Source organism: Marmota flaviventris, chromosome 6 (genome assembly GCF_047511675.1).
Source record: "Marmota flaviventris isolate mMarFla1 chromosome 6, mMarFla1.hap1, whole genome shotgun sequence".
NCBI classification, from domain to species: Eukaryota; Metazoa; Chordata; class Mammalia; order Rodentia; family Sciuridae; genus Marmota; species Marmota flaviventris.
The window spans coordinates 56,509,237-56,536,399 of record NC_092503.1 but is presented as its reverse complement, the minus strand read 5'-3'; the positions used below and the strand labels follow the sequence as shown (position 1 = coordinate 56,536,399).

At 39.7% G+C, this 27,163-nt stretch overlaps 1 protein-coding gene across 1 annotated transcript in view; it reads left to right on the top strand.

The window, feature by feature from the left end:
• Positions 1–11,270: 11,270 nt before the first annotated feature.
• Crybg1 (crystallin beta-gamma domain containing 1) overlaps positions 11,271–27,163 on the top strand; it is a 50,547-nt gene continuing 34,654 nt past the window's right edge. The window contains exons 1-6 of the mRNA XM_071613171.1: positions 11,271–12,841; positions 17,130–19,434; positions 22,671–22,718; positions 22,800–22,918; positions 24,824–24,989; positions 26,813–26,952. Of these exons, the coding sequence (XP_071469272.1) occupies positions 12,147–12,841; positions 17,130–19,434; positions 22,671–22,718; positions 22,800–22,918; positions 24,824–24,989; positions 26,813–26,952 (3,473 nt within the window). The 5' untranslated portion in view covers positions 11,271–12,146. The remainder of the gene's footprint in view (positions 12,842–17,129; positions 19,435–22,670; positions 22,719–22,799; positions 22,919–24,823; positions 24,990–26,812; positions 26,953–27,163) is intronic.

Sequence of the window (27,163 nt, the reverse complement as noted above, 5' to 3'; positions counted from 1 at the left end):
CATGGTCAGTTGGACCTGTTTTTAGGCCAGTGTTGAGGCAGTACATCAGGGTAGGGTGCGTATGGCCGAATGAAGCTAGTCAGTCACTTTGTGGCAGAATTTGAGGGATAGAAGAAAACACCTGAGTCTCACAATTCCCTTTGAAGTTATGCCCTCAATGTCCCATAGACTTCTCACTAGGCCCCACCTATTCTAGTCCTAGTCCCCACCAAGCTGGGGACTGTGCCATTAACATGTGGGTCTTAGGGACATTCCAGATCCATACTACAGCAATTTCTTTCTCTACTCCCTATCTCTTCCCCTAGAGAATGTGTTGGGTGTTTTACAAACAACTTATTAGATCCTTAAGACAATTGAGAGGACAAGTATTTCAGAAATTGGTTTGGGGAAATCAGTTGAGAAGAAGGCTAGAGATGGGTCTTTGTCCCTGTCAGAAAATTGCCCTTAGGATTTGTCACAAACGATTGCCCCCAACTACTAGGTGTTCCACTATATACTTTTGTCTGGCTCTTGCTTATTGATAGATGGGAGAGTGAAATATTTCTGGAAAATATCATTGACCTTGTATTCATTTGGTAAATAAATATTTTTTGAGGGCTTATTTGCACCAATCACTGATGGAGGGTTGGGGATACAGAGGTGAACAGGACTACGTTGTTGTCTGTAAGGGAAGAGAGACAAAAAAATAATAAAGAAATACTGTATACAAATAAGCATGCAGTACATTTTGGGTAATGATAAGTGAAATAAAGAAAAAATAAAGGAAGATAAGGTTATAGAAAGTGAGGTTCCTATTTTACATAGGGTGAATAGGGTGAGCTCAAGGAGTTTACTCAACCTAACCTCATATCTGCTAACATTATGGTCTATTGAAAAGAAAAGAAAAAAATTTAAAGTTAGCAAAAGAGTAGACTTGTTTGTTTTCTTTTTTCCAGCCATGACACATTAAAGGTGAGTGTTCATGAACAACAGTACACCTCATTCTGCAGACACATTAACTCTTATAGAAACGGTACTAGATGCAGATGCTATTTTTATCTCCATCTCATCTAGTGATCAGATCTTATAAGTTATTTACTTAGTGTCTGTAACTTTAACTTGGGCTATAAAACATCCACAAAATCCCAGACTCTTAATAATCACTGTCACAGGACATTGTGTACTTTGCAAAGTATGTTCACGTGTATCATTTTGTGTGAATTTCTCAATACCCTGTATGACAGGTGTGTAATTTTTGAGAGGATGAATGATTTGATCCATATTGAGTAGTATTCCTGAGTTCTCTTCATGAAAGCATGCGTTCTCTTCTTAATTTGAAAAGCATTGCTAGGAAGTCAATAATTCTTACTAAAAAATTACAGGAAACAGGAACATTTCTAGGCAGTGTATATTAATTCAAAAGACAAAAGTTACTCCATCTTCTAGAAATAAATCCACTGTTTTCTGCTGTACTTTGAAATGTGGTTAAACTGACTTTAAATTAGGAGGTCTTGAGATCACCAACTGTTACAGAGGCAGCCTGGAGTCAGTAGTGCTATGTTGGAGGGGCTTGCCCATTCTGCTCCCTCCTCATACATTCTCTTTTTCTGGTCTCAGTCAGTCCCCAGAGCTGCCAATTTGGCCAATATCCATGCCCGATGGGAAAGCAGGCAGCCTGTTTTAGTCCTCTCCCTGGCCACTCCTTCTTTTTCTCCCCAATATTCCTGGTTTTCCTTACCATGTCATTTATACATGCATCACTTAATTGAAGATAAGTCCTGAGTCCTTTAGTATTCAGATTCTGAGATGCACTCATGGCTTATAGTACATAAAAGTAATTATTCTTGATCCTTAATCTGAGTTATTGTGCAAAAATCATTATTTTAAAATTGCATAAATAACATGCTTTTTAGGTTCTGAGTCAATACAAAGAAACTAATTTAATTACTTCCCAATGAGTACATTTTCCTTTTCTAGTTTGTATAAACTTTAATTAGAAACTTGGTAGTCATTTGATTATGTTAATCAGGATATACACACATCAGAGGTAGAATAAGAAAAATGTTTGCTCTAAATTTCAAATTCCTCTATTTCCTTATAGTTACACATTACACATAAGGAAAAAAAAAAAGAATCACCAGATAAGAATTACACACCTTAATTATAAAGCAAATTAATTCAGCCTGACAGTTATCTTTGTGAGAAAAAGGAAGTGTTAGGGAAATTGTTCAGTTTATGTGTGGAGAAACATTCTGGGTCATTTGTTTCTCATAATTAGGCACACAGTTAGTGTTGGTTGGGGTCCCAGCCCAGGAGGCAGATTGCACAGTAATTTGGGAAATTGAGGAAAGTAATGAGGAGCTATGGGCAAGGTTTTAAAGAAACCAAGAGTGGTTAATCACACTTAAGCTCAACAGTTTTTCACTCATACGACATCTTCTGAGGCTCTGTGCCTACATCTGTATTCCAGGATTTTAGGTGCTTTTTTTTAAAAAAAAAAAAAAAACCTCTCAGTTATATAAGCTTCAGCCCTAAGAAATCTGGTTGTATGGCAGACAAAGACCAGTGAAGCACCCCCTAGCAGGTGTCTTCAGACTCTCATCCTAGGCCTGAAGGGCCAAGAGGGAAGTCATTACTGGAAGTCAGAAAGAGACCCTAGCTGCAGTCCAGGGCTGCCTGGTAGAAGCCTGCCACACTCAGAGCCTAACTAGGAGAGGGGACACTGGGGAAATACCTTGATTTCATTCCAGTCTCCCTCTCTGATCTCCTGTCAGCGCACTGCCTGGTTGAACCTTACAAAAACCAAAGGGCAAGGGGTCAGTTTCTACATTCCATCCTGGTTGGGGGTCTGACACACAGGTAAGGGCAAAGAGGGGTGAGCCAGCAGAATACCCAGAACACACTGTTTACACAGTTAACTGGATTCTAAAGCAGAGATCCAACACAGGACAGGCTCGCTGCTGTTTACCCTGTCCCATCCACTGTACTGCCCGATCTCCATCAGCAGGCCACAGAGGTGTGATGCTCTCCGTGCAATCGGTGCAGCTATAGAGTGATACAGATATCATCTCATATTAGTAAAGTCTTATTTTTCTAATGATATAATTTCAAATGGGAAAAATTACTGAGCTAACATTTAGAAAGCATGACTTTATCATGGGAAAATTATTTAGATTCCTTGGTCCATGATTTATCTCCTTAAGATAAGGTAAGGAGAAACTACTGGCACCTTACCTTAGATGCTCAATTAATAGTGGAATGAATGAGTAAATGATCCCACAATTGAAATATTTCTGTGTGTGTGTGTGTGTGTATGTGTGTATGGTACTGGGGATTGAACCCTTAGGCCTTGAACATGCTAGGCAAGTGCTATATCACTGAGCTACATTCCCAGCCCTTTTATCTTCCTTTCTGATTGATCAAGTGTGAGTGACCTTAAACAATTAGGTTTCACACTGTTAAAAAATCTGAAACCAGGAGTTTGCTTTTTAAAATAAACTCTTTGGAATAATAAAAATTGAACTCTTTCACAAATGATGGCTTTCATATTCAATAATGTTTATTTTTTTGTAGGATGCCATTAAACCTGGAGGTTAGAAGAAAAAGGTCTGCCACCATTCTTTCACTTGATGGCATGCCTTTGTCTTTACATAGTGGGATGTCATTGTTGTTCAGGCTGAAGTGGCAGCATTGGGGAAAAAACCAAACATACTGAGGTGTGAGTAAAAACAAACATACTGAGGTATAAGTAGAGAAGTATGTGTCATACAACAAAAAACACAGAGAAGAGATTTCTTTTTTAATGCAAAAATAGTAGCAGAGATGTTGTGGACACTGGCAAGAGGTGACAAATGTTAGGAGTGATAATGGAGTTCCAGAGAGGCCTAAATGTGTTACTTGTTGCACCATATGGAATTGGGCCATCAAAAATGGTCAATGTAGCAAGTTCATGTGCTTTTCAAAAAAGGCCTGTTTGTTACTGTTTATTAGTGTTACAGACTGTGGTCATTGAGTACAAGCCTTAGTTTTCACTCATAGTAATAACTTTGGAAGAAAGTACTATTATAGCACAAATGTAACAACAGAGGTTCTTAGTTCTGTCTCCAGAATCATGAAGAAGTGGCTAAGTGTAGTCCCAGGTACTCCCAGGCTGAGGCATGAGGATCACTTGAGCTCAGGTGTTCAAGACCAGCCTGGGCAAATAGTAAGATAGAGAGAGAGAGAGAGAGAGAGAGAGAGAGAGAGAGAGAGAGAGAGAGAGAGAGAGAGAGAGAGAGGAGGGAAAGGAAGGAATACAATTAGCTAAACTTTATCTAGTATATTCTGAGAGAGGGAACTGAATTACATATAATAGAGAATATTTATTTTAAAATTAAAATGACAAGCTCCAATGCTTAATTGATCAAGGCTTATGTGAATATTTTATTTGTCCTTTGCATTGTGTGTGTGTGAATTGAGAGTGAGCCATTTATATTAGCACAAGTACAGAGATAAGGATAAGACAAAACAGAGAGGTGGGAGGGTAGTTGATTTTAGATGCCTATTCTGAATCTAGGTCTGTGGGATCAGAGATCCATATCTAGATACTCCCTTAAATTTAACTTTATCTATCTGTTGCTCCTGATACTGAGATTGTATTCAGCTATATGCTTGCTCTGGGAAAATGTAATTTTGAATTTAATTCTAAACATTTTCAGAATGAGTATTTGGAAGTATAATAAGAGCCACGTTATTATGTTTCCCCATTATTATGTTTCTCTTTCTCCAACATAACTCTGCATCAGGTTTTCTACCCCAGCTTTGAACTTTCTCCCCCCACCCCCCTCTCTCCATCTTTGTTATTTTGTTAGCTGTCACATGGCTCTAAATTTTCTAATCCCTGTTTTTATTTTTATTTATTTATTTATTTATTTATTTATTTATTTATTTATTTATTCATTCATTTAGTAGTGCTAAAGATTGAACCCAGGGCCTCTTACATGTTAGGCAAGCGCTCTACAGCTGAGCTTCATCCCCAAACCCTGTTCTTTTAAAAGGTAAAGAGTGAAGCAGTTTAAATCCCTCTGTTTTGAGAGCTGGGTTTGTAACTCAGTGGCATTGGCATGAAAAAGGCCCTGGATTCAGTCCCCAGAATTAAAAAATAAATAAAATAAAAATCTTATATTTTTGAAGCCACACAACTAAAACTATTTTTTAAAATCTATTCAGAAAAAAAAAGTCCCTTGCTAAAGGGGGGGGGGAGTCAACATTCAAATATGTTGTAAACCTAATGTCTTAAAGCAAAATGGTCAATCAGATCATTCAAAACAATATCCATTTGACACATTCCTTGTCATGGCTAAACTGAAGTTAAGAACTAAGGTATCTTTCAGAAATCAACAAGTGAACTCTTGATATTTTAAAAAGAGTTCCTTTTGTACATGGATAACCACATTCTAGAAGGATGCACAGGTGAGGACATGTATACAGATCTGAATCTGTTCTCTCAAGTCAGAGTTGGGCTGGGAGCCAGAAGTGAACCCGAAGGAGTCAAAGTTTGTGTGCCAGCAGCCACATCAATGTGCAGAATCTTCCCATGGGCAGATTCTAATTTGCAGAAACTGCAAATTCTTGACCACACTAACTTGTGCAGAAAAGATTTTCATTCTATTTCGCATAGGCCTGTGTTTGTAGTTATCTCCATGAATGTTGTTAACTCCTTGGAAGAAAAGAGGGATGCTCCTAATTCTTTATTAGCAGCAAACCCTCGATGTTCACTTCCAGCTGGAAATCTCTATGGCTTGCTATTGAGAAGGCACACGACAGTTTTCCTGTTGTTACTGGACCTACATTCTACTAGGGAATGGAAAGAGGGGAACACATAAAAAACTCCTTTTAAACAGTTAAGTTTTCAAATAATGTGCTCAACATATTTTTTCTTCAGCCTTCAAACATGACTTCCGATGCTCCTAAATTTGAAGCAATGACTCCAATTTGTAATCTAAAAGGACAAAACAACAAAACCCCAAAGTACAATAAATATGATTTGCCTGTGTTTCTAGACATTGGGGATATACTGCAGTATATTGACAATTTACCCTGGTGTGTTATGTCCCAACCTTTAGTTTTTCACAAATTGGAGAGGTAACACAAATTTCTGAAACTATATTCAACAGTATAAGGTAATGTTCGCTAAGTGGCATCTGCAGATAGCAGGTGCTGTGATACCAAAAAGGTTGCTGCCTGGGCCTCTACACACTGCTGGAGTTTCATCTTAGGTGAATGCTTATGATGTCCCTTAATGAGCCCATTTAATATTAGCCAACTAGAACACTCTAGAACAGGTCTGGCACACAACTCCTGGGCCATCTCTTAAACAGTTCTACGTTAGATTGCTTCCATCGTGTAGGGCATGGGTGGTGGATTCGAGGGTGCCAAGTACAGATTATGCATAGTGTGCCTTAAGTAAGGTGAGCAAAAAGCACATAGTCAAAAGATAACTACAGAGGAAGTCCCAGCATGGCATAGGCTCTGAAAGCTTTTAGTCTGAGAACAGTCAGGGTCCTGCCCAGGTCCAGTGGAGACTGGAGTGCTGGGAGGGGATCTGGGGAGCATTAAGCAGTCTGACGGACCCTGATGGTCTCTTTGCAAAACACTCCCCTTTCTAATAGAGTGTCATCAAGGTTGAGGGAGACAGTACTGAGTCTGTGGCCTCCTATTCTAGGTTTAATACTCCAAATCCAAAAGCTCATACTTTCTAGCACTTTTTGACAACCATGAGGCCATCTAATTCATTCTTCAACTGCCACACTTCCTCTATGAACAGTGGAAACAAACAATCCCTGTTTGAAAAGAAAGGTATATCCTGTTCAGGAAGGGGTTGTGCCAGAGGATGTGACTAAGGAGAAATGGGGCACTGTGAGCCCTGCTCAGATGATCCTGTTCAGAGATACCATGCTACTGGAGATCCACAGGGACTAAGTCCCTTGGGAGAAGACTGAATTCCCTATAAATGGGTTCATCCTTTGAAATGACTTGAGGGCCACTTCCCTACGTTAAGAACCATGAAATGTGTATCCAAGCCAGACAGACTGTGCCACACACTATGTTTCTGCTATTTCTCAGTGAAAGCTTTATTTTTCAAAGTTTATGGATATAATTTTTATATGACAAATTATAGTGTGTATGTGTGTAGCATTGGGGATTGAACCCAGGGCTTTGCACTTTGCTAGACAAGTACTCTACCACCCAGCTTCATCCCCATCACTGATCCCCACCCCACCCCTGCCACCCCTGACTTTTTGGTAGTACTGGCGATTTAACCTAGGGATGCTCTACCACAGAGCTACATCTCCAACCTTTTAAATTGTATTTTGAGACAGAGGCTGCCCTCAAACTTAAAATCCTCCTGCCTCAGCTCCCAAATAGCTGGAATTACAGGCATGTGCCACCATTTCCAACTACTTTTTTTTTTTTTTTCCAGTGAAAGGTTTTTATCTGGGCCAATGACCAAAGATTACAGTCATAAAAGGCACAGTGATATCCACTGGCCTCAGAATTATAGGGCACTGTTGATATCCAATATAAGGTGTTCTTAATCTGCAGCTCAGAAAACTTTAGTGACTCTCTGCTATTATCAGATTATTTACAAATTGTTATTCAGTTATTTAAGGTTGCCTATTATATGATCTTTGTTTTTCCAACCAGTTTTCTTTGTTCCTTTTTAAATAAAGAGATGGGGTTTCACTCTGTTACACAGGCGGGCTTTTAATCCTCCTGTCTCAACCTCCCAAGTATTTGGGACTATAGGCATGTGCCACAACACCTGGCCAGTAAACCTATTATAAGTGTACAGTTGGTGAATTTTGAAACATATGCACTCATGTGCTATCATCACTACAATCAAGATTTGGAACATTTCCACTACCCCACATTTCCTTTCTATCTCTTCCCAGTCACAATCCACCTACTACCCCTGATCCCAGGCAGCCACCGATCTACTTTCTATAATTTTATATTAGATTTGAATTGTCACAGATGTACAAATGCAACCATATACTATGCAGCCATTTAGATCTGGCTTCTTTCACCTAGTGTAGTAATGCTTTTGAGATTCATCCATGTTGTCATGTCACAAGACAGGTATTTTAGAGGAGAGGGCAAAGGGACCTCAACTCAGCCTCTGTGGATCTTGATTTATATTGCTGAAAAGAATTCCAGGATGTGTCAAAAGCAAGGCACAAGCAACGATTTACTGAGGACCTCAAGGGTATACATACCCCAAAGCCAGGGTGTGGGTGCCCCCTTGTCTCCCAGAGAAGACAAGTGACACACTCAGGGTTGAGCTCTGTGACTGTGTGTATGATTTTCCTAGGAAGAAATGTTCAAGTTCTCAAGCAATCTACTTTGAAAAACCCCATGTCAGTCAGCTAATATTTGGAGTTCAGAATGTTTCTTTTCAGTTAAGCAGTCTACCTATAAATCTGTGGTAGGCACATTGTGTTAAGTCTTTGAATCTGGTGCATTTAAATGATGTTTTTGTTTTAGTTGACCTGGTACAGGCATATGCTGAAGGTTTTGTTCATCTAACTAAAGAGACAAGCATGACTGGTCATGCTTGAAAACAAAAATAAATGGGAACAGACCAGTGATGTATTATTAAGCACTGGAGGGGCACATTTTCAGGAGGAAAATGGCAACTGGTTACAAGAGGGGCCTGAGTTTTATAGGGTTCATTTAGACTTGAATCATAGCAGAATATGTCAGTTGGACAGTCTGAGGGAACAGTTGTGAAAGTTCAAAGCCCATTGTTGCTGGGAAATGGTAGAAGTCCAGAGCCAATGGTTTTCCTTCTCTCCCTGGGACCCATTGTCCTCCTTTTTCTCCCTGGGGGTTAGTGCTCCCCTTCTTCTTCTGGGGGTTGTTGTTTTTCTTATCCTTCAAAGCTCATGGATCCAGGTCTCCTTCTACCAAGGGTCTTTTTTTCTCTTTTCCACGAGAGTGAACCTATCTCAGTAACATGTTTCAAAAGTTTGTTTCTTTTTATTGCCCAGTAGTTGTCTTGGTGTATGGATGTACCACAATTTGTGTATCCATTCATCAGTTGATGGGCATTTGAGTTGTTTCTAGTTTGGGGCCTTTATGAATGAAGTTGCTTTGAAGATGGGTGTATAAACAAACTTCTAAAAACCTAGAAAATTTAACTGAACAATCTGGCAAGTTTTGATAAACAGGCTGCCCCTGGGGTGGCCAAGGGTTAGTCCAATAGTTATAGATGAGTTGAAGAGTAAGCAACTAGTTTTGTGAAGGAACAACAGCCAAAAATGGGAGGAAATGCCAATTCTAATGCTGATCAGGCATCTTCACAGCATGGGAAAAATGAATTTCGACATCATTGGCAGGATGGAGTAACACACTTAGCTGTTTTATTTTGACAGGGACTGGAATTCAACCAATAGACTCAAACCTATTTTCTCCAGCTACTTCTTCGGGATGTTTGATGGCCAGTCCAGCAGTAAAACAAAGAACTCTATATTCAGAGTCAGAAAGACTTTACTGGCCATGGCGCCTTGGACAGGGATAAGTAACCTTGGCAGATGGGCATAAAAAAGACTCCCTACCTTAAGGGCTGATGGGATGATAAAATAAAAATCTATGGGACTTAGGTTTTGAATCCCAACTTTATTGCTCCTACAAACACACTGTATTACAGTCTCTTAGTCTTCCTAGTTTCCTTCCCTCGTCCCACTGTGAGGTAACAGCATTACCTCACTAGGCTGTAGGTAGCACAACTACACGATGTTACACTGCCAGGATTGTCTTAGAAGATGCTTGTTGACCCTGTTCATTGCATGCTCAGTTTTGTGTTTTTTTTTTTTTATTTCCCTCCATATTCAAACTCCACTGGCTGCTTGTAACTCAAATGAAATGGAATTGCTTTAGGGTGATTTAGAAATCTCCCTGTAGTCAATGTTGTTCACCTTCCTGAAAAGGTGGAGATCTTTTCCGTCTCACCAGCTATCATCTGGGTTTTCAGTGTATGAGTTAATTCTGAAGTGATTGTGACCACACCTGAGAGCTCGGTGTCACTAGGGGCGTTTATCCGGCACAGGTTGCCCTCCTATGGAGCCAAGGTCGGGCTCGTCAGTCCCTTTCCCAGCCGGCCTCCTCCTCTCCTTGGCCGCCCTTTGGCTCCACCATCCTCCGCCTTTCCAGCGCCGGCAAATCCAGGCGAGCGCCTCGCCCACTGGCGAATTTGTTTATTTGTTCTGAGGTTTCTCCAGGCTTCCGGCAGAGGCGCTTGGTACCGGCCGTTTTGCTCCAGGAAATGTTAGAAGCGCAGATTTTTCTGCTTCTTGGGACCCAGGCGCACAGTTAGGCGGTTCGGACCTCTCCCTTGGCGGGCGGGTCCCAGGGACTCAGCCAGTGCGCACCTGGGGCATCGCAGGGTGTGAGAGGCGGGTCCCAGCGCGCCGGCTGAGTGGGCAGAGCCCCGCGCGCGCAGCTCTGTGCCCTTGGCAAGGGGACAGGTGTATGGAGGAGGTTTCGCGCCCTTTTGGTACAAAGTCCCTCCTATTTACTATCCGCGGTGGAAAGGGGGAGGGAGAAACCTTCCACTGAGCCCGGAAGAGGCGGGACCCGCGGTGGGGTAAACGCTGCGGGAGTTTGAATGCTCGCGCGCATCTCCCATTGGAGGGTAGCGCCCGCCTCTCCCCGCCGCTGATTTGCTAAGGGCGGGGCCAGGTGCTTGATTTCAAGTTTGCTTAACGTTTTCATTTTGCAAGTCTGTGGAACCCAGTTTTTTTTTTTTAAACCTTCTGGAGAAGGGCTATGAATTTTTTTTAACCCTTCCTCCCTCCAATAAAAAAAGAACGGTGTTCTGGAAAAACTTCCTAAGATACTTTAGTGTGTACTGCTGCTGCATACACTAAACAGTATGGCTGTTTTGAAAATGCATCTTTATTGAGGAAGGAGGTAAAAAAAACAAGCTAGCGAAAACTGGGAGTTGTTTCATTTGCCTATATGATTATTTGGACCTTTCGAATTTCCTTTTTTTTTTTTTTAAAAAAAAGCATGAATATTAAAAAAAAGGAAGTGCTAAGTAATGTAGTGCCGAAAAACTTATGGTGTTTTAAGAAAAATTCATAAAGTAAAATGAGAATTTTGTTGGAAAAAAAGTAACAAAGACACAACTTTCGCATTTTCAATTAGAAACTCTACTTCCATTTAGCTTGTAGTAGTTCTGTAATATGCTACTAAAGGGGAAAAAACAGATTCTTATATTTTCTCTTCCCTTCCATTTTATTTTCCAGTCCAGAGCACAACCACCAGAAGACAACAGAAAGAAGCCTGTTTTGGGGAAACTTGGCACTCTATTCACGTCAGGAAGGAAAAGGAGCACCAGAAATGGGTTAGAGAGCCCCACCAGCCCAAGTGTCAAATCAGTCTCTCCCAAAGATATAACTTCTAAACTCCCTGAAAGCGAGAGCGACAAGAGTAAGTCTCAGAGCAGCCAACCAAAGCAGACAGACAGGAGCGAGGAGGGATCCATTCAGGAGGCAGACAGCGAGAAATCCGAGAGTTGTGTCCAGGCAGTCCCCTCTGATGCCGAACCGTCACCTTGCTCAAACAGCAGTGCAGCGGCTGTGCAGCAGTGCCATGAAAGTGATTCACCCCAATTAGAACCTCTGCAGGTCGAGGGAGAGACTTTCCCAGATGCCACCACCGCTGCCAAGCAGTCGCATTCCACACCAGGGAATTCCTCTAGGCAAGAGCACGCAGAGACGCTCTCCCGCAGTCTGGGGGCGGACCCTTTGCCTGGCACTGGAGGTGAACGGGAGACAGCCTCAGGTGCGAGGGGTGTGCCGGAGTCGCCCACCCGGGAGCAATCCGCCGGAGGACTTGAGGAAGCCCCTAGCGTGGGTACGCAAGAAAGTTCCCTGCTGCGCCTAAACACGCGCATCCCGCCAGGTGAAGGCGCATCTGCTCCGCCAGGTGACTGTCCTGCCGAGTGCACAGAAAATAGGAGTAGCTCGGGGCAGGCCAGCGGCACAGCAGCGCGTGGCGATCGCGCCCACCCCGCCAAAGTGTTGACTTTGGATATCTATTTGAGTAAGACTGAGGTGTCGGAGGTGGAAGAACCTGTGGTGATTACTCCCGGAGCCGAAGATTGCGGCGATTCTGACGACATGGAGAGGAGATCGAGCGGTCGCAGATCGGGCAGGCGGAGGAAATCTCAGAAATCCACCGACTCTCCTGGCGCAGACGCCACTCTGCCCGAGAGCGCGGCGAGAGACGACGCGGTGTTCGACGACGAGGTGGCGCTACATGCGGCCACCGAGAATGTCTCTGCGGAAAAGAAAGTGAAATCTCCGCGGGCGGCCCTCGACGGGGGCGTTGCCTCCGCTGCCGGCTCCGAGTCCAAGCCCAGCCCTGGCCCCAAAGGGCAGCTTCGAGGGGAGTCCGACCGGAGCAAACAACCACTCCCGGCTTCGTCCCCCACCAAGAGGAAGGGCAGGAGCCGCGTTCCGGAGGCTGTGCCCAGCCAGCCTGCCAGCGGCCCGCGGTCTCCTGCCAAGGAGTCCCCACCCAAGAGGGCGCCGGCGTCCGACCCCAGCTCGGTAGCCAAGAGCACCGCGGCCGACTGCGGGGAGGAGGCGGCCCGGGTCATTCCTCGTGAGCTCACGGTCAAGAGCAGCTCCCTGCTGCCAGAGATCAAGCCCGAGCACAAGAGGGGTCCGTTCCCCAACCACTTCGATGGCCGAGCAGAGGGAGGCCGAAGCAAAGACCTGGGCAGATCGTCCGGAGCTTCGGATGCCGACGGCTTAAAGCCCAGGAACCATTTCGGTGTGGGCAGGTCGACGGTGACCACTAAAGTGACCCTGTAAGTAGCTGCGGAATTGGTCCTGAGTTGGGTGTCTGCAGACGTGCTGGGGGTGGGGCGCTCTGAGAAGTTCAGGGTCTTTGCATTTGTGGAAGAATTGTCTGTGTGCTGAATTTTCTCCTCTGTGTTGAACTTTTGAGAGTAAAGGACCCAGTCCTTAATGAATAACGTGAGTTAAGATTTAAGAAGATGGGGGAGAGATCTTAATAATTCTTATTAATATAAGTTCTAAGTTAAATTAATATAAAAATTAGGATATCCCTTGAGGCTCACTGTTTATGTGAATAATGCAGATAAGACTTAATGATGTGACATGAGCTAATTATAGCCTTTATTCAAAATGTTCACCAGCATACCTGTAAGACATTCTTGAAATATATATGGAGCAAACACTAATATATTCAGTAGCTCTGACTTGAGTCGTATCACTGCGGAACTTAGTGCATTGCCCCAAAGCTCTTAAAAACAACAACAAAACAATTTCCTATTACAAGGATCTTGTTTGCCTCTTTCTCTGATGTTAGAGAGCCTGCGATTTTCGCTCCCAGGTTGAAAAATCAGTTTTCAGTTACTGAAGCAAAGAAAAAAGTGTTCTTACTGGAAAATAATTTACTAAGTGAGAAGGCACAAAACAACAGACTGTAACTATGAGTAGTTAGTTAATTGATTTAACAAATATTTATTGAGTACCTTCTGTGCGGAGTATTGTTCTAGGTACTATGGGAGGAAAATAGTATAAATATGATTCAGCATGCCACCCTTGAAATGTTTATGGCCCCCTCTGGCACAAAAGAAGCACACAAATGAAACAACGTGAGGTGGTATCTGATAAAACTGCCAAGTGGATGTTGTTGCTGTGAAGGCTGGGGGAGTGCAAGGGAGGACAAAATCACTGAGGGATTTTTGGAGGAACTGAGGCTGGTGCCTTGAGGGTAAATGTGATTTGTATAGATGGGCAGGATCAGGATATGATGTAAAACTTCCCCCATTCCCATCCCGCACTCCAGTTAGCACAGGTGAAAAATGATTAGGGTGCTCTAGTTTTTCCTACATTCACACATTTGTTAAGTGAGCGGGTATTTTCACATTAGCATTCTTGAATGGTTTCATTCTGTTTGATTTCTTGGAGAAGTAAGCTTTGGAGTAGAAAGTCTGGTAAACACTTGAGGAAGATTTGCTTAATGAATAACATGAGCTACCTTACCAGCTGCCAACTTAGAGACCTTTGATATAGTCAGCTATTTATTCTGTAACAGTAGCGTTGGAGACATAAGCTGTGAATGATGCTCATTATTTGCAGAAGACCAGTGTGACCCAACACTGAAACTTCCTAAGTGTGAGTTTAGAGAAGTTGTTGTATACTAGATTAAGGAAGCTTCACTTGTCTTCCAATCAGGAGAGAGCTGTGAAAAAACCAGAAAAGTTATACTGTTTAGGAATAGGGTGAACAAACAGCAGGAAGTGGATCTTACAATGGAACTCTTCTTCCTTTGTTGCTTTCTATTGAACTAAACCAACTGTCTTTTTCTCGGAATTGATTAGCTTCTACCTAAAACTTCTCTTTGCCACTCGGTTTATTTAATTTTGTTCTGCACAGTGCCTCGCACTTAGTGAATTGATAAACTATTGAGATGGAAAATTAATAATTCTTTCTAGTCCTTTGACCCATTTCTGTTTGAGGGTCAAATTAAAGCGGTTCTCAGACCCTTTTAATTCTTCCTGTGGCTATACTGCAAGTAACGATGTTAATCAGGTTATATTTAAAAAACAATTTGAGACTGAAGAGTTAGAAAAACCATTGTATATTCCCTGAAAAATAATGACTATTCCCTGAAAAATAATGACAGTATAAAGAAGCTGAATGCTTCTTTATACTGTTAGAAAAATTACTTCTTCCAAGTTCTGTACCAAATACTGAATGTTGAAATTCTTAAAATGATAAGTTTAAAAGAAGGGAGAATTTTCCTCTTAGAATAACTTTGACTTTTTAGACTCCAGATTCTTTTCCCCTCTCACATTTTAATGAAGGCATTACAACATGAATTATGGGAGCCTTCCTTTTAATCAGTCTGAACTAGGTTAATTGCAGTGACTCTTGGTAGCAGAATTTAATAGCACAGAAAGTCTGGTTGTAAAAGGTATTTTGATCTGGTGTAAATCTTTAATGTGCAGATGTTTCCTATCCTTAGCTGTTGGCTAACCTGTGGTGTTTTCCATTTACATGCAAAGGTACACTTTGATGTTTGACTTGAGGACTGTTCCTTGAGCTGATTGGTGGGAATTTTAAAAATGTATATTCCCTGTTATGTGGCTCTCCCTCATTGATTGAGATAGCATTTGTAAACTTTTTGTAATCATCTCACTGGTTTTATAATTTAATCTTTAAAGAGATGCTTATATAAGTAAATTTTGCTTTCTAATTTAAGACATGGGCCTAAAATAAGAGAGCCGCAGTATTTTATGAAGTCAATGGGGAAAGCAATGCCTGGAAGAAAGTTATGAGTATATATAAAATTTAGTATTTAAATAAAAGTTAAAAAATCAAAATCCAAATTCTCTTTTGGGGAGGACTTGTTGGCAAATAGCCCAGACTTCTCATTTTATCCAGAAGGATAAGGTGTCTCCCCCAGAGTTATTCTGCCTGTTCCTTCTAGAAGCTCCACCTGCAAGGAATTTCTGTGCTTTTCCACTTTTGTGTTCTATGAGAATACACTATCTGATCAACTTATCTGATAGATCTCCTGATAACTCTTTGACTCCTTAAGTGATAAAGATGGAAAGAGGAGCAGTCATTCAGGCCAGTCTAGTCTGACCCTGAAAAGGAAGCAGCATGTATAGTGGATGGGAGTATGGTTTCTGAGAGCAGAAGACCTGCTTCCTGGCTCTGCCAATTACTAGCTGTGCAGCCTCAGGCAAGTTACTTACCTTCGATAAGCCCCTACTTCCTCACCTTAAAACAGAATATACAAAGCTGTACATTAAGTAAACCAAGCATTTCTTAAGTGCTTGGCAATCAGTGACTGTTAGTGGTTATTATTTCTCTCTCCCACTTTATAAACCACTATAGCAATTCAAAAAAAATCTTTGGAACCCTTTCTTCTAGAAAAGCCATATAGAAGCAATATATCAAACAGGTAAGCAGGAAGTGATTGGTTGAAAGGAGGTGGGCATCCCTGTTCTGCAGTCTCTACTAACCTCAGTCAAGGATTTAAAGAGGACTTAAGAATTCTTTCAATTGTATGTAAGGGAAAATAAAAACAAGTCTGTTTAAACCATCTAGGTGTTATTATTTTTTTCTTTAAAGATAGAGAAGGTAGAGTCCAGAGAGGTAAAGTAACTTGACCAAGTTCATACAGATAATTAGTGTGAGAGCCAGAACTAGAGCCAGCACATGCCCAACAGAGCACATTTTGTTTTTTTGAAAGAAGGCACTGTGTACATCCAAAGCCATTATTTCCATTAGGGAGTAGTCATATCCAAGAAATGTGACAGAGAGGGAGCCCTTTTGCCTGGTAAGTGGTAACAAAACCAACAACTGAATAAATAACAACTAAATTATGGTTAAGGTATAATGGACTTTAATGCAGAAAGGTGAAGTTTCCTTTCTTTTTTTTTTTAAAAAAAAGGCAAGATAGCAAACTCTATGAACAGAATTACTTCAGCTCTATTAAAAAAAAAAAAAACTATGTATATAAAAAGATGGGAAATGAACTAAAATACTAACAGGGGTATCTTCTGAGTGGTAAGATTATGAATGATTATAAAAGTCTTTTTCAAATTTCCTATAGTGAACACAATGTAATCAAAATTTTTATTAAAGAAGGATGGGAACAAAATACTATTGAACAACATTCAATAATGGATGAACTTTTTAATAATCTAATCTTTTGAGTTTTTTTGAGAATTAAGATAAAAGCCATTGATGTTTGGGGAAATAATTTATGTATTTTAAGTACAGGAATGCATTAAGCACTTGAATTTGTTCTACTATTCTTCAGATCCTGTAATATCTTCTGACTCTAGTGCCAAGCATTAATATATGTCGGCATTTAGTAAACTTGTTAGCCCCTCACCCTTAGGATTTCTTAACTATGTTATCTTCTCATTCTTAATATGCAAGCAAAACATCCATTAGAAATAAATGATGGCATATTTAGCATTGCTTAAAAAATTTCATTAAAAATGTTATCAGAAAGATATTGGCTTTTCATGCTTTTCTAATAAAATGGCTTGTGTGTTTGCTTTTTAAAACTGAGCCAGTAACTACCCTACTTCTTTTTTCTCACAGCCCTGCCAAACCCAAACACGTGGAACTAAACCTGAAAACCCCTAAGAACCCTGACAGTTTAGCAAATGAACATAACTCATTTAGCCAGCCAGTTCATAAGGGAAACACTGCTACCAAAATCTCCTTATTTGAAAACAAACGAGTGAACAGTAGTCCAAGACACACTGACATTCGAGGCACAAGGAACATTCCCTCTAATAAGACATTTGTTGGGAGAGCAAAGCTGAATTTAGCCAAAAAAGCCAAGGAAATGGAGCAACCAGAAAAGAGAATAATGCCAAATAGTCACCATAATGGTGTGGTGGTGAAGGAACCCTCTACAGAAAACAAAGTCACTCTCCCTAAAGAAGAGATTCTCTCAGCAGCCAGAGAAATGGGAGGGGAGCCCACCGAAGGTCAAGCTCTTGGTCCCCAGCCTAACCAAGATGACAAAGCAGATGTGCAAACAGATGCTGGCTGTTCTTCAGAACCAGTGGTTGCTGCTGTGATTCCTGTTAAGGACCGTAAGCTCTTAGGAGAGGACAACTCTGAGGCTTCTGAAAGCAAAAGACCTGGACTTGAAAATATGATTGATACAGCACAAGACACCCCCACCATTCTTGATGCCAAAGATTCACTTCCAAAGCCCCAGGGTACATTGCCTGACTCACAGCCCCAGGATGAGTCATTCAAGAAGCCTTCTCTTCCTCTGCCTGTGGATGTTCCCAAAGATGAATGTGCTCAAGCTCCCATAAGCAATTTTGCCTGCACTGATCTAAAAGTGTCAGAAAACCATAATGGGTGTATTTTGCCTGTGTCTCACAGTGAGAAAATTCCCCTGTCCAAACTTGGAGGAGGAGAAGGAAACCCTCCTTCTTCCCCAAAGCCCAGCCCAGAAGCTGTGGTAAATGAATGTCCATCCAAGGTCCTTGTCCAGGTCAGGTCCTTCGTTCTTCCTGTGGAGAGCCCTCAGGATGTGAGCTCCCAGATCATTTCAGAAAACTCTGAAGTTAAAGAAGTGCAGTTGCCAAGTTGTCACAATAATGAACTTGAAGTGGTTTCCGTTGCAAGTTGTGCTCCCCAGCAAGAGGAAGTCCTGGGCACATCACCCAAACGCACTCATGGCAAAGAGGAACATGTGGCAAAATCTGTCCCACACGTCACACCACCAGAGTGCGAGAAAGCTCTGCCCATCCAGGCTGAAAGTCAGGGCAGCCAAAAACACCCGGTGGCTGAGTGTAGCCCCGTCAACTCTCCCACCAGCAGAAATCATTCAGAAACTCCTCAGAGGCCAGATCTAAACATGGTGAATGGCAAGGACACCCCTACCAGTCTTTTGAATGTTTCTGCTGGTAGTGATGATAGTGTATTTGATTCTTCCTCTGATATGGAAAAATTCACAGAAATTATAAAAAATATGGACAGCACAATTTGTGTGCCCCAGAAGAAAAAGAAGACCAGGATGCCAAACTCCCCTGCCCCTCACTTCGCTATGCCTCCTATTCATGAGGACAATTTAGAAAAGGTGTTTGACCCTAACGTGTTCACCTTCGGTTTGGGGAAAAAGAAGGAAAGCCAGACAGAAATGTCACCTGCTTTACATTTGATGCAGAACCTCGACCCCAAATCCAAACTGAGGCCCAAACGTGCATCCACCGAGCAGAGTGTCCTCTTCAAGTCCTTGCACACTAACACTACTAATGGAAAAAGTGAACCTCAGCCCACTTTAGAAAAATATGACAAAGAGAACAGGGACATTACCAATGGTGGAGTTAAGAGATCAAGGTTAGAAAAGAGTGCGCTTTTCTCAAGCATGTTATCTTCTTTGCCACAAGACAAAGTCTTCTCTCCCTCTGTGACATCAGTCAACAGTATGACCACTTCTTTCAGCACTTCTCAGAACAGTTCTCTGTCTCGGTCTTCAGTGGTACAGCCCCTGAAGGAGGGTGCCCCGCCCTGTGGCTTAGACAAAGAACAGCCAAGTCTTCCACCTCACCACTCCTTAAAGGTCTTCAATTTCAACTCGGCAAATGCATCTCATTCAGATCTGAAAAGTCCAAGCCACATGGAAAAACACCTGCAAAAAGAGGAAAACAAAGAAGACCTGAATTCACGAAGCAATCTACACTTGCCAGAATCGAAATTTTCAGAATTTTCCAAACTGAAAAATAATGATGGTATGGAAAAGGCTAATCATACTGAAAGTGTTCTTAAATCCAACTTGCCAAACCATGGAAACAGTGATACCGACTTCATGGGTCTTTTCAAATCAAGCCGGTACGACCCAGGCATTTCTTTTTCTGGAATGCCATTGTCAGATACCACGGTAAGTACCAACATGGTGTCATTTATTTGGAGTATTGATAAAGCTAGAGGAGAGAGGGATGATGAGCAGTTTATGTTGTTCTTTAGAAATGGTTGTGCTTGGGTGCAGTAGTTTTGATTCATCCTTTGTTCGAAATCCTTGTATGTAGAAGGAATTTGTAAGGGCCCAAGAAAAAAAGGTACTAAGACTCTTTTCTCAAGACATTGCGTGATCTAGGAGGGCAAGTGAACTACATATTTTATGGCACGTATGAATTTGCAACTTGTATTATGACAAGTATACAAAAAAAGCTTTGAGAATTCAGAGGCAGATAAAACATTTTTTTCTTACCTCTTCGGTGTAAAAACACTCCATACTATTCTTAGAATTCTGAAGATTTGTGAAGCAGCTTCCTCTATTGGGAAAGCCCTACCCAGCCAACAAAAGCTTTTCTTTCTTCCTTCTTTTACATTGTGAAATTTTACTTTTATTCTTCCTATTAAGTATTTATCCCCTATAGTTGAGAAAGCATTTTTTGTTTACTAGGAATAAGTTTTCATCAAGGAAAAAAAAATGTTTTCCTGCAAAGTTTTAGGGCAGAAAATTTTTGGTTTACGTTAGATCTTTCCTTAAATATTATAGAGAGGACAGCAACATATGATTTTGAGGGACAATTATGATTTCTCCATCTTCTTCACCTGACTGTATGAAGTTTTTTTTTTTCCTTTTGCCTGTGTGTGTGTGCATGCGATTAAACCCAAGACCTGTGCATGCTAAACATATATTCTGAGCAATATCCCAGCCAGAAGTTATTTTATTTATTTATTTATTTTTTAGTTGTTGATACATGTTTATTTCATTTATTTATATGTGGTGCTGAGAATCAAACTCAGTGCCTCACACATGCCAGGCAAGAGCGCTACTACTGAGCCCTAGCCCCGTCCCCAGAAGTTGTTTTCTTTCCTCGGTTTTTTCAGGTGAATTTGTGCCGTTTTGCCACCAAGCTTGATACTCAAGTTGAGGGAGGACAATGAAAGAGGAAGGCAGAATATCAGGTTTAGAGCTCAGCTTTCTTCACCTAGAAACCAGAGTGGAACTGAATAAACAGGAATGGAACTGAATCTCTGTGGCCCACCTGTGAGCCAGCTACCTGGCAAGCGTGGACCATGATCCACCACAGACTGCCCAGGCAGAAGACACCTCGCTCTCTCCTCATCTGGCCAAGGCACTGCAGTATGATTCAGTGTGTTGTGTTGGCTTTCGCAACAATCCCATCAGAGATTGTGATTTGGAAGCTCTTGTGAAATGTAGAGATGGGTTTCCAGAGGTGGTACAGATCCCCTCTTTCATGTGATTTTGTAAACCTGTGGGTTTCAGACTTTTTGGTCTTAAGATGCATTTACATTTTAAAATTATATAAAATATGGTTTCTGCCTATCAGAATTTAGTATATTAGAAATTAACATTGAGAGAAAAATTGAAACACCAGAAAACACAAGTGCACGTTCCCTTAACCTTCAAAGCAATCTGTTGTCACATGTCACAGAACCTTGTACTCTTCTGAGAAAAGAGAGATGGAAAGGGGTAATTGCCTCATGTTATTTTGAAAATAGCTTTGACTTCATGGACAGCCTGAAAGGATCTTGGGAACCTACTAGGGACATCTGGATCATACTTTGAAAACTGAATTTGCCTATAACAGTCAGAAATCATAAGATTCCTAGCCAGGCACAGTAGCGCATTCCTGTGTTTAAATAAAATTAAAAAAAAAAAAAATAAGGCTGGGGATGTGACTCAGTGGCCAAGTTTCCCTGAGTTCAATACCTGGTACAAAAAACAAAACAAAACAAAACAAAAAACTGGAGAAATCATAAGATTCTTCACTATTTCTCTCAAGAACAAAATTTCTGCTAGTTCACTTCCCATTCATTATGACTTTGTTCTTTTACAATTATTCTTAGATCACTTCTGTTGTTTGACAATCTGACATGTCTGACAACACAATATATAAAATTTCCCTATGAAAATCTAATCAGATGGAGTAAAAAGGAAAAACTAAATGCTTTGGGTTTTTTTCATAGGACTTTTTATAATTTTTGTAAAAAAAATGTTTTTTTGTAGGTCCTATCCTTTATTGACTATAGAATTATTTTGCTTTAAATTGTAGGTATTTCCTTTAGTTTGTCCACTTCTAATGTATGCATATAAAAACATAAGTATATGCTATTTTGATTTGTAATAATGCTCCAGTGGGGTTTCCTGTGATCTTGTGGATAGATCCCACTTTGGTATGATGTAAGAGCAGTCAGATCAAAGGTTAGTCTAGAAGAGGCATTCTGGTCAGCATTGAAAGTAGTTCATGTTTTGTAATATTTTTACATGTATAATTACTATTTTTATTATCTTTTGTGTTTCTGGTTTTACTTGTCTTGTCAGATGGTCTTGAAAATAATTAGTTTCAAAGTCATATAAAAGGTATTCTGTTCATCAGAAAGGGGGGATTAAATATACCATGTGCAGTGTACGCTATGAAATACACCATACTCATTTTTATTTAAACTAGTAGATGTTACTATGAAAACACAATATTTACAGATTCTGGTAGAAAGTGTCTGAACACATAAAACTGACTCAACTCTTTCTAGATAAGTGATTAGTACATTCCTATCTCTTTTTATATATCTGAGATTACACGGAGATGATCTGAATCTCAGTTGATTCTTATTCTGTGAATTGACATAAAACATAGGTGTGACTTTTCGGCCCTGAGTTTCTAGCATTGGTGGAAATATTCTAGACATTTAAATGAAGAAAACCTGAAATGGCAAAAACAGTTGGGGCTGGGGGAAGCTCTTTTTTTGTTTGTTTGTTTTTGTATTAGTGATTGAATCCAGGGGCATTTAACCACTGAGCCACATCCCCAACCCTATTTTATGTTTCATTTAGAGAGGAGGTCTCACTGAGTTGCTTAGGACCTCACTCAGTTGCTGAGGCTGGCTTTGAACTTGTGATCCTCCTGCCTCAGCCTCCTGAGTTGCTGGAATTACAGGCATGTGCCACCAAGCTGGCTAGGGGAAGCTCTTAATAATATAAACTCAAAAGAGTTTTAATACAAGTTTGGCATAAAGATGAACATGTTTCAAAACTGTTAAACTATGAGGTAAATTTGATGGTACTTAAAGAATTATAGGTGGGAAAAAGAGGACTGCTATGCAAAGTTGTAATTATTTGTTGTGTTTTTATTCATCTCATTACAGACACTGAGAGGAAGTAGTCAAAATAAACTCAATCCCCGACCTGGAAAGGTAAGATTATTTTCTATTTCTAGTCTAGATTTTTTATCTTGATCTGAAAGGCAAAGTGCTACCACTTCCACTTTCTTGTAGGTGATGATATTCAGTGAGCCCTATGTCTCGGAGAAGTGCATTGAAGTTTTCAGGGATATTCAGGATTGCAGTTCTTGGAGCCTCTCTCCAGTAGTACTTGTGAAAGTCGTTAGAGGATGGTAAGAGTGGCCCTTGGGCTTCCTGATGTACAGCTTGTGTGTTTTACCTTCTTAAGCACCTTTTTGGTTTTTAGTAGTTATTTATTATTATGTCTTTATCAACGTACAATGCAGAAAATAGTATGTATAGTAAGATAAAGAATTTGTATTTAAGAAATATGGTTAAACATGTTTCTGATTATAAGAGTGATTCATGTTTATTAAAGAAAATTTAGAAAAGTGCAGTAGAACACATATCCCACACAACATTGCTTTGGGTTAATTGTACATCAGAGCCCATAATATACTTCTAGCTGATGAGTTTTAAATGAGGTTGTGAAGAATTGCAAGATCAGTTGGCTGTGGTGGTACACATCTATAATCTCAGGAAACTTGGAGGCTGAGACAAGAGGTTCACAAGTTTGAGACCAGTCTGGGCAACTTATCCAAACCCTATCTCAAAATCAAATAAAAAGGTCTGGGAGCATGGCTCAGTGGCAGAGTGTCCCTGAATTCAATCTCCAGGCCCTCCCTCCAACCCAAAATGTACACACTAGTCATATTGTTGGGCCACATGTGTCTTTTAAGAAATACATGACAGTTCAGTACATTTAACTAAAGTTTAATTTATAATTTTTGACAAAAATAATTTTTGATTAAATAAAGAGACTGGTGAGAATATAAACATTTTGACAGTTTCTAAAATTGTTTTACCATTTTAATTGCCTCTTGCAAATGCACAGGAAGTTGAATAGAAAGCAACTGAAAAAAAATCACTGATCTGGCATACTTATCTCTGGTACCTATTTATAAACTTGTTTGAAATAAAGAGGGTAGAGCTCTAATTTATGGTTTAAAAATTAGTAAGCTTTTCTTTTGGCCTCTGTTTGATTAAATGTATAACACCTTTCCTGTTAGGATTTTAGATACTTTAACATGTTTCTCTATGTATTTAACAAATACATTAGAATGAATACATTAGAAAAATAAATTTTCTTTCATTCTTAAATTTGAAGACTGAAAATTGTAGTAAAACAAATTTTGCATAAGTTTTGTTTTTAATCAAACAGTGCTTTTTTTCTTTCTTTTGCAGATTTCGTTGGCCTCTTTCTTTTTTTGGGGGGTGTGGGTGTTACAGGGACACTCAACCACTGAGCCACATCCCCAGCCCGATTTTGTGTTTTATTTAGAGACAGGGTCTCACTGAGTTGCTTAGTGCCTTGCTTTGCTGAGGCTGGCTTTGAACTCCCAATCCTCCTGCCTTAGCCTTCCAAACTGCTGGGATTATAGGCATGTGCCGCTGTGCCCAGCTTGCTGGCTCATTTCTTTTCTTGAAAGTATAAACACTTAAGAGCAGCAGGGTCATATATCCACATGTAGTTTTTCGTAGCATTTAACTGTTATTGGGAAGAATAGTTATAAGATGCTTTTCCCATTAGTATGCATGTGCATGTATTAATATTCATTGATTTGACCCCAATATATGTTAAAATTCCTTTAAGAGACATGATTTTTACACATCTAAGGAAAAAACCCAACCACAGTTAACATCCACTTGTCTGACATATCATTTGCAAATTTCCACTAACTGGTGATTCCATAGAATATTGATAGCTCTGTAATGTTTATAGTGATAACCCACAATTTCTCTAAGATCCTGATACTGTTCTTGAATCATCAAAGGCTTCATTATACCAAGTAAAGTTTGTTTTAGGGAAAGTATGTGCCATTATAGTTGCTAGAGAATTGGTCACTGATATAATAATAATAATAATTATAATGATAATAACAATGATAATAATAATAAATAAATAAATATATATATATATATATATATATATATATATATATATATACCAGAATAGTTTAGAATTAAAGCCTCTCTCACCAAGACTAGCTAATGGTTTTGCTGTGTTTTATTCTTAGTTGGATTTTGTATGAGAAACCAAATTTTGAAGGACATTCCATCCCCTTAGAAGAAGGTGAACTGGAACTTTCTGGTCTCTGGGGTATAGAAGATATTTTGGAAAGAAATGAGGAGGCAGAGTCTGATAAACCTGTAGTGATTGGTTCAATCCGACATGTGGTCCAGGTAGGTTATGGTAAATCTGAATTTCATTCATTCAGCAAATATTTATTGAATAAATGTTTCTTGATTCTTACTTTGAGGAAGTATTCATTTTATTAAATAAGTGATTGGGGAAAATTTGGTACTTTGTAAATGTTCTATAATTTAAGTATTATACATTTCAAATGAGTTAGAAAGACTTTTCAGTTGGTTATATTTTTTTTTTTCATAATAAACAAAGACAAATTTGTCTTAAGACTAATCTTCCACCCCTGAACCCTAGTTCCAATCTCCCAAATGGACTTTTTGTAGTAACCTAGTTGTAATAAGTTCTATGTGAACATATTTTTTTCTCTTTACTTAGTCTTTTTGGCTACTGCATGATTTCTGATTACCTTGAGTAGTTTACAGATACTGTATTTTGGAAACATAATCTAAACATAATTCAGTTGATAGTTCAACTCTGGGGTTTTATGTGGATTTAAAAACTGTTATTTGAGATATTTGAAGTCACTTTATGGATTGCATAAAATTTCTGATTTCTCATTTGTTGATGAGCAAGGTATAATCAACATCATTCTTTTTGGCTCATGGAATTTTAAAAAATGTGATTCATGGATCTTCCAAGAGGAAAATTAAAATTCCAAGTTTGTATGATAGATATGGGTGTCATGAAGTGCAATAAAAGGCTTCAAAATTGGAACAATCAACAATTTTTGGCAGAGGAAAGCTTTTCATGTTGCTATGTGATTTGAGGTTTAGCTTAGTGTTATATCTCATTGAAATGATATCTTTCAGTGGATCTTAAAGTTGTTTCTGGGTTTTCTTTTTTTTTTCTTTTTTACTGCTTTAAATAATGATGTGTGAACCTTTTTTGTTTAATAGTTTCTAATTTTCTGATTTAGTCTCTTGGGTTAAATCATTCTGAATTATACCATGTTGGAAGGCAGGAACACATTTTTTTTTAAAGAGATTGTGTGCCTGGTTTCTTGAAACATGAAACACATATCATATATTCAAATGAGTTACCATTTTAGTTCATTAATTCCTCATTTTGATAATGTTTAAAAGAGCCTCACCTGAACTGACCCCAAAAAAATTGAAGTGGAGAACATAGGGCTGGGATGTAGTTCAGGCAGCCAAAGCATGCATGAGCTTTCTTTCTTCTGTATTATAGTTCACACAGCTCAGCAGCATAGAAGAGATTTGATAAATATTTGATTAGCACACTCTGCCAGGAGAGGCCCTTTGAAGAGTATCTGATGGACCCTGGATATGCAGGGCATGGAACAATGACCTAAGTGTGGAGATTCAAAAATCACCATGAATGTGGGTTTTGGCTTTACATTTTGGACCAAACCAACATATAGTGGTCTAGTCACAGTCATGAAGAGTTACCCCAGTGGTTTTGTGGTCACAAAACAATAGTTGAGGAAGAGAAGGACAACCATTCTATAGACCAAGATCTCTGGACTTGCAGAATTGCCTCTAAGCAAAGTAGCCAGAACTCCTGTGACTAAGGAAAGCCAAGAGAGGATGTGAGAATGATGTTCCAGAATGCTAAAAAAAATGCATTTCTGAATTTTTTGAATGTAATGTTAAGATATATGACTAAAGTAGCGTGTCTACCCTGAAAGAGGCATATTATGAAGTCGTGGGTACAAATAGGATAGGGATAAAATGGCAGGCACCCCATGAAACGTAAGTGTACATTTAAACTTGTTTTAATTGGTTGCAAAAAAAAAAAAAAGGAGAGAGTGAAAGAGAGAGAGAGAATAACAAGCATACTGTAGAGTTAAATACATGGTGTAATTGTTGTGTATATATATATATATTTTTTTTTTCAGGATTACAGAATTAGTCAAATTGACTTATTTACTGAACCAGAGGGGTTAGGACTCCTGAATTCCTACTTTGATGACACTGAAGAAATGCAGGGATTTGGTGTCATGCAGAAGACATGTTCCATTAAAGTGCATTGGGGCACGTAAGTGTTATATTTCAAATATAGTTTTAATGAATCTTTTTTATGCATGTATTACCAGAGATAATACTAGCGATATTTGGTTTCTGATTTGTTTTCTTGCTAAGTAATTATTGACTGAATGGTATTTTTAATACAATACACGAAGTCCTGATTGTTTTGCACCTGTGTTACTATGATTCACGTCTCTTATAAACAATAACAATTTATTAGA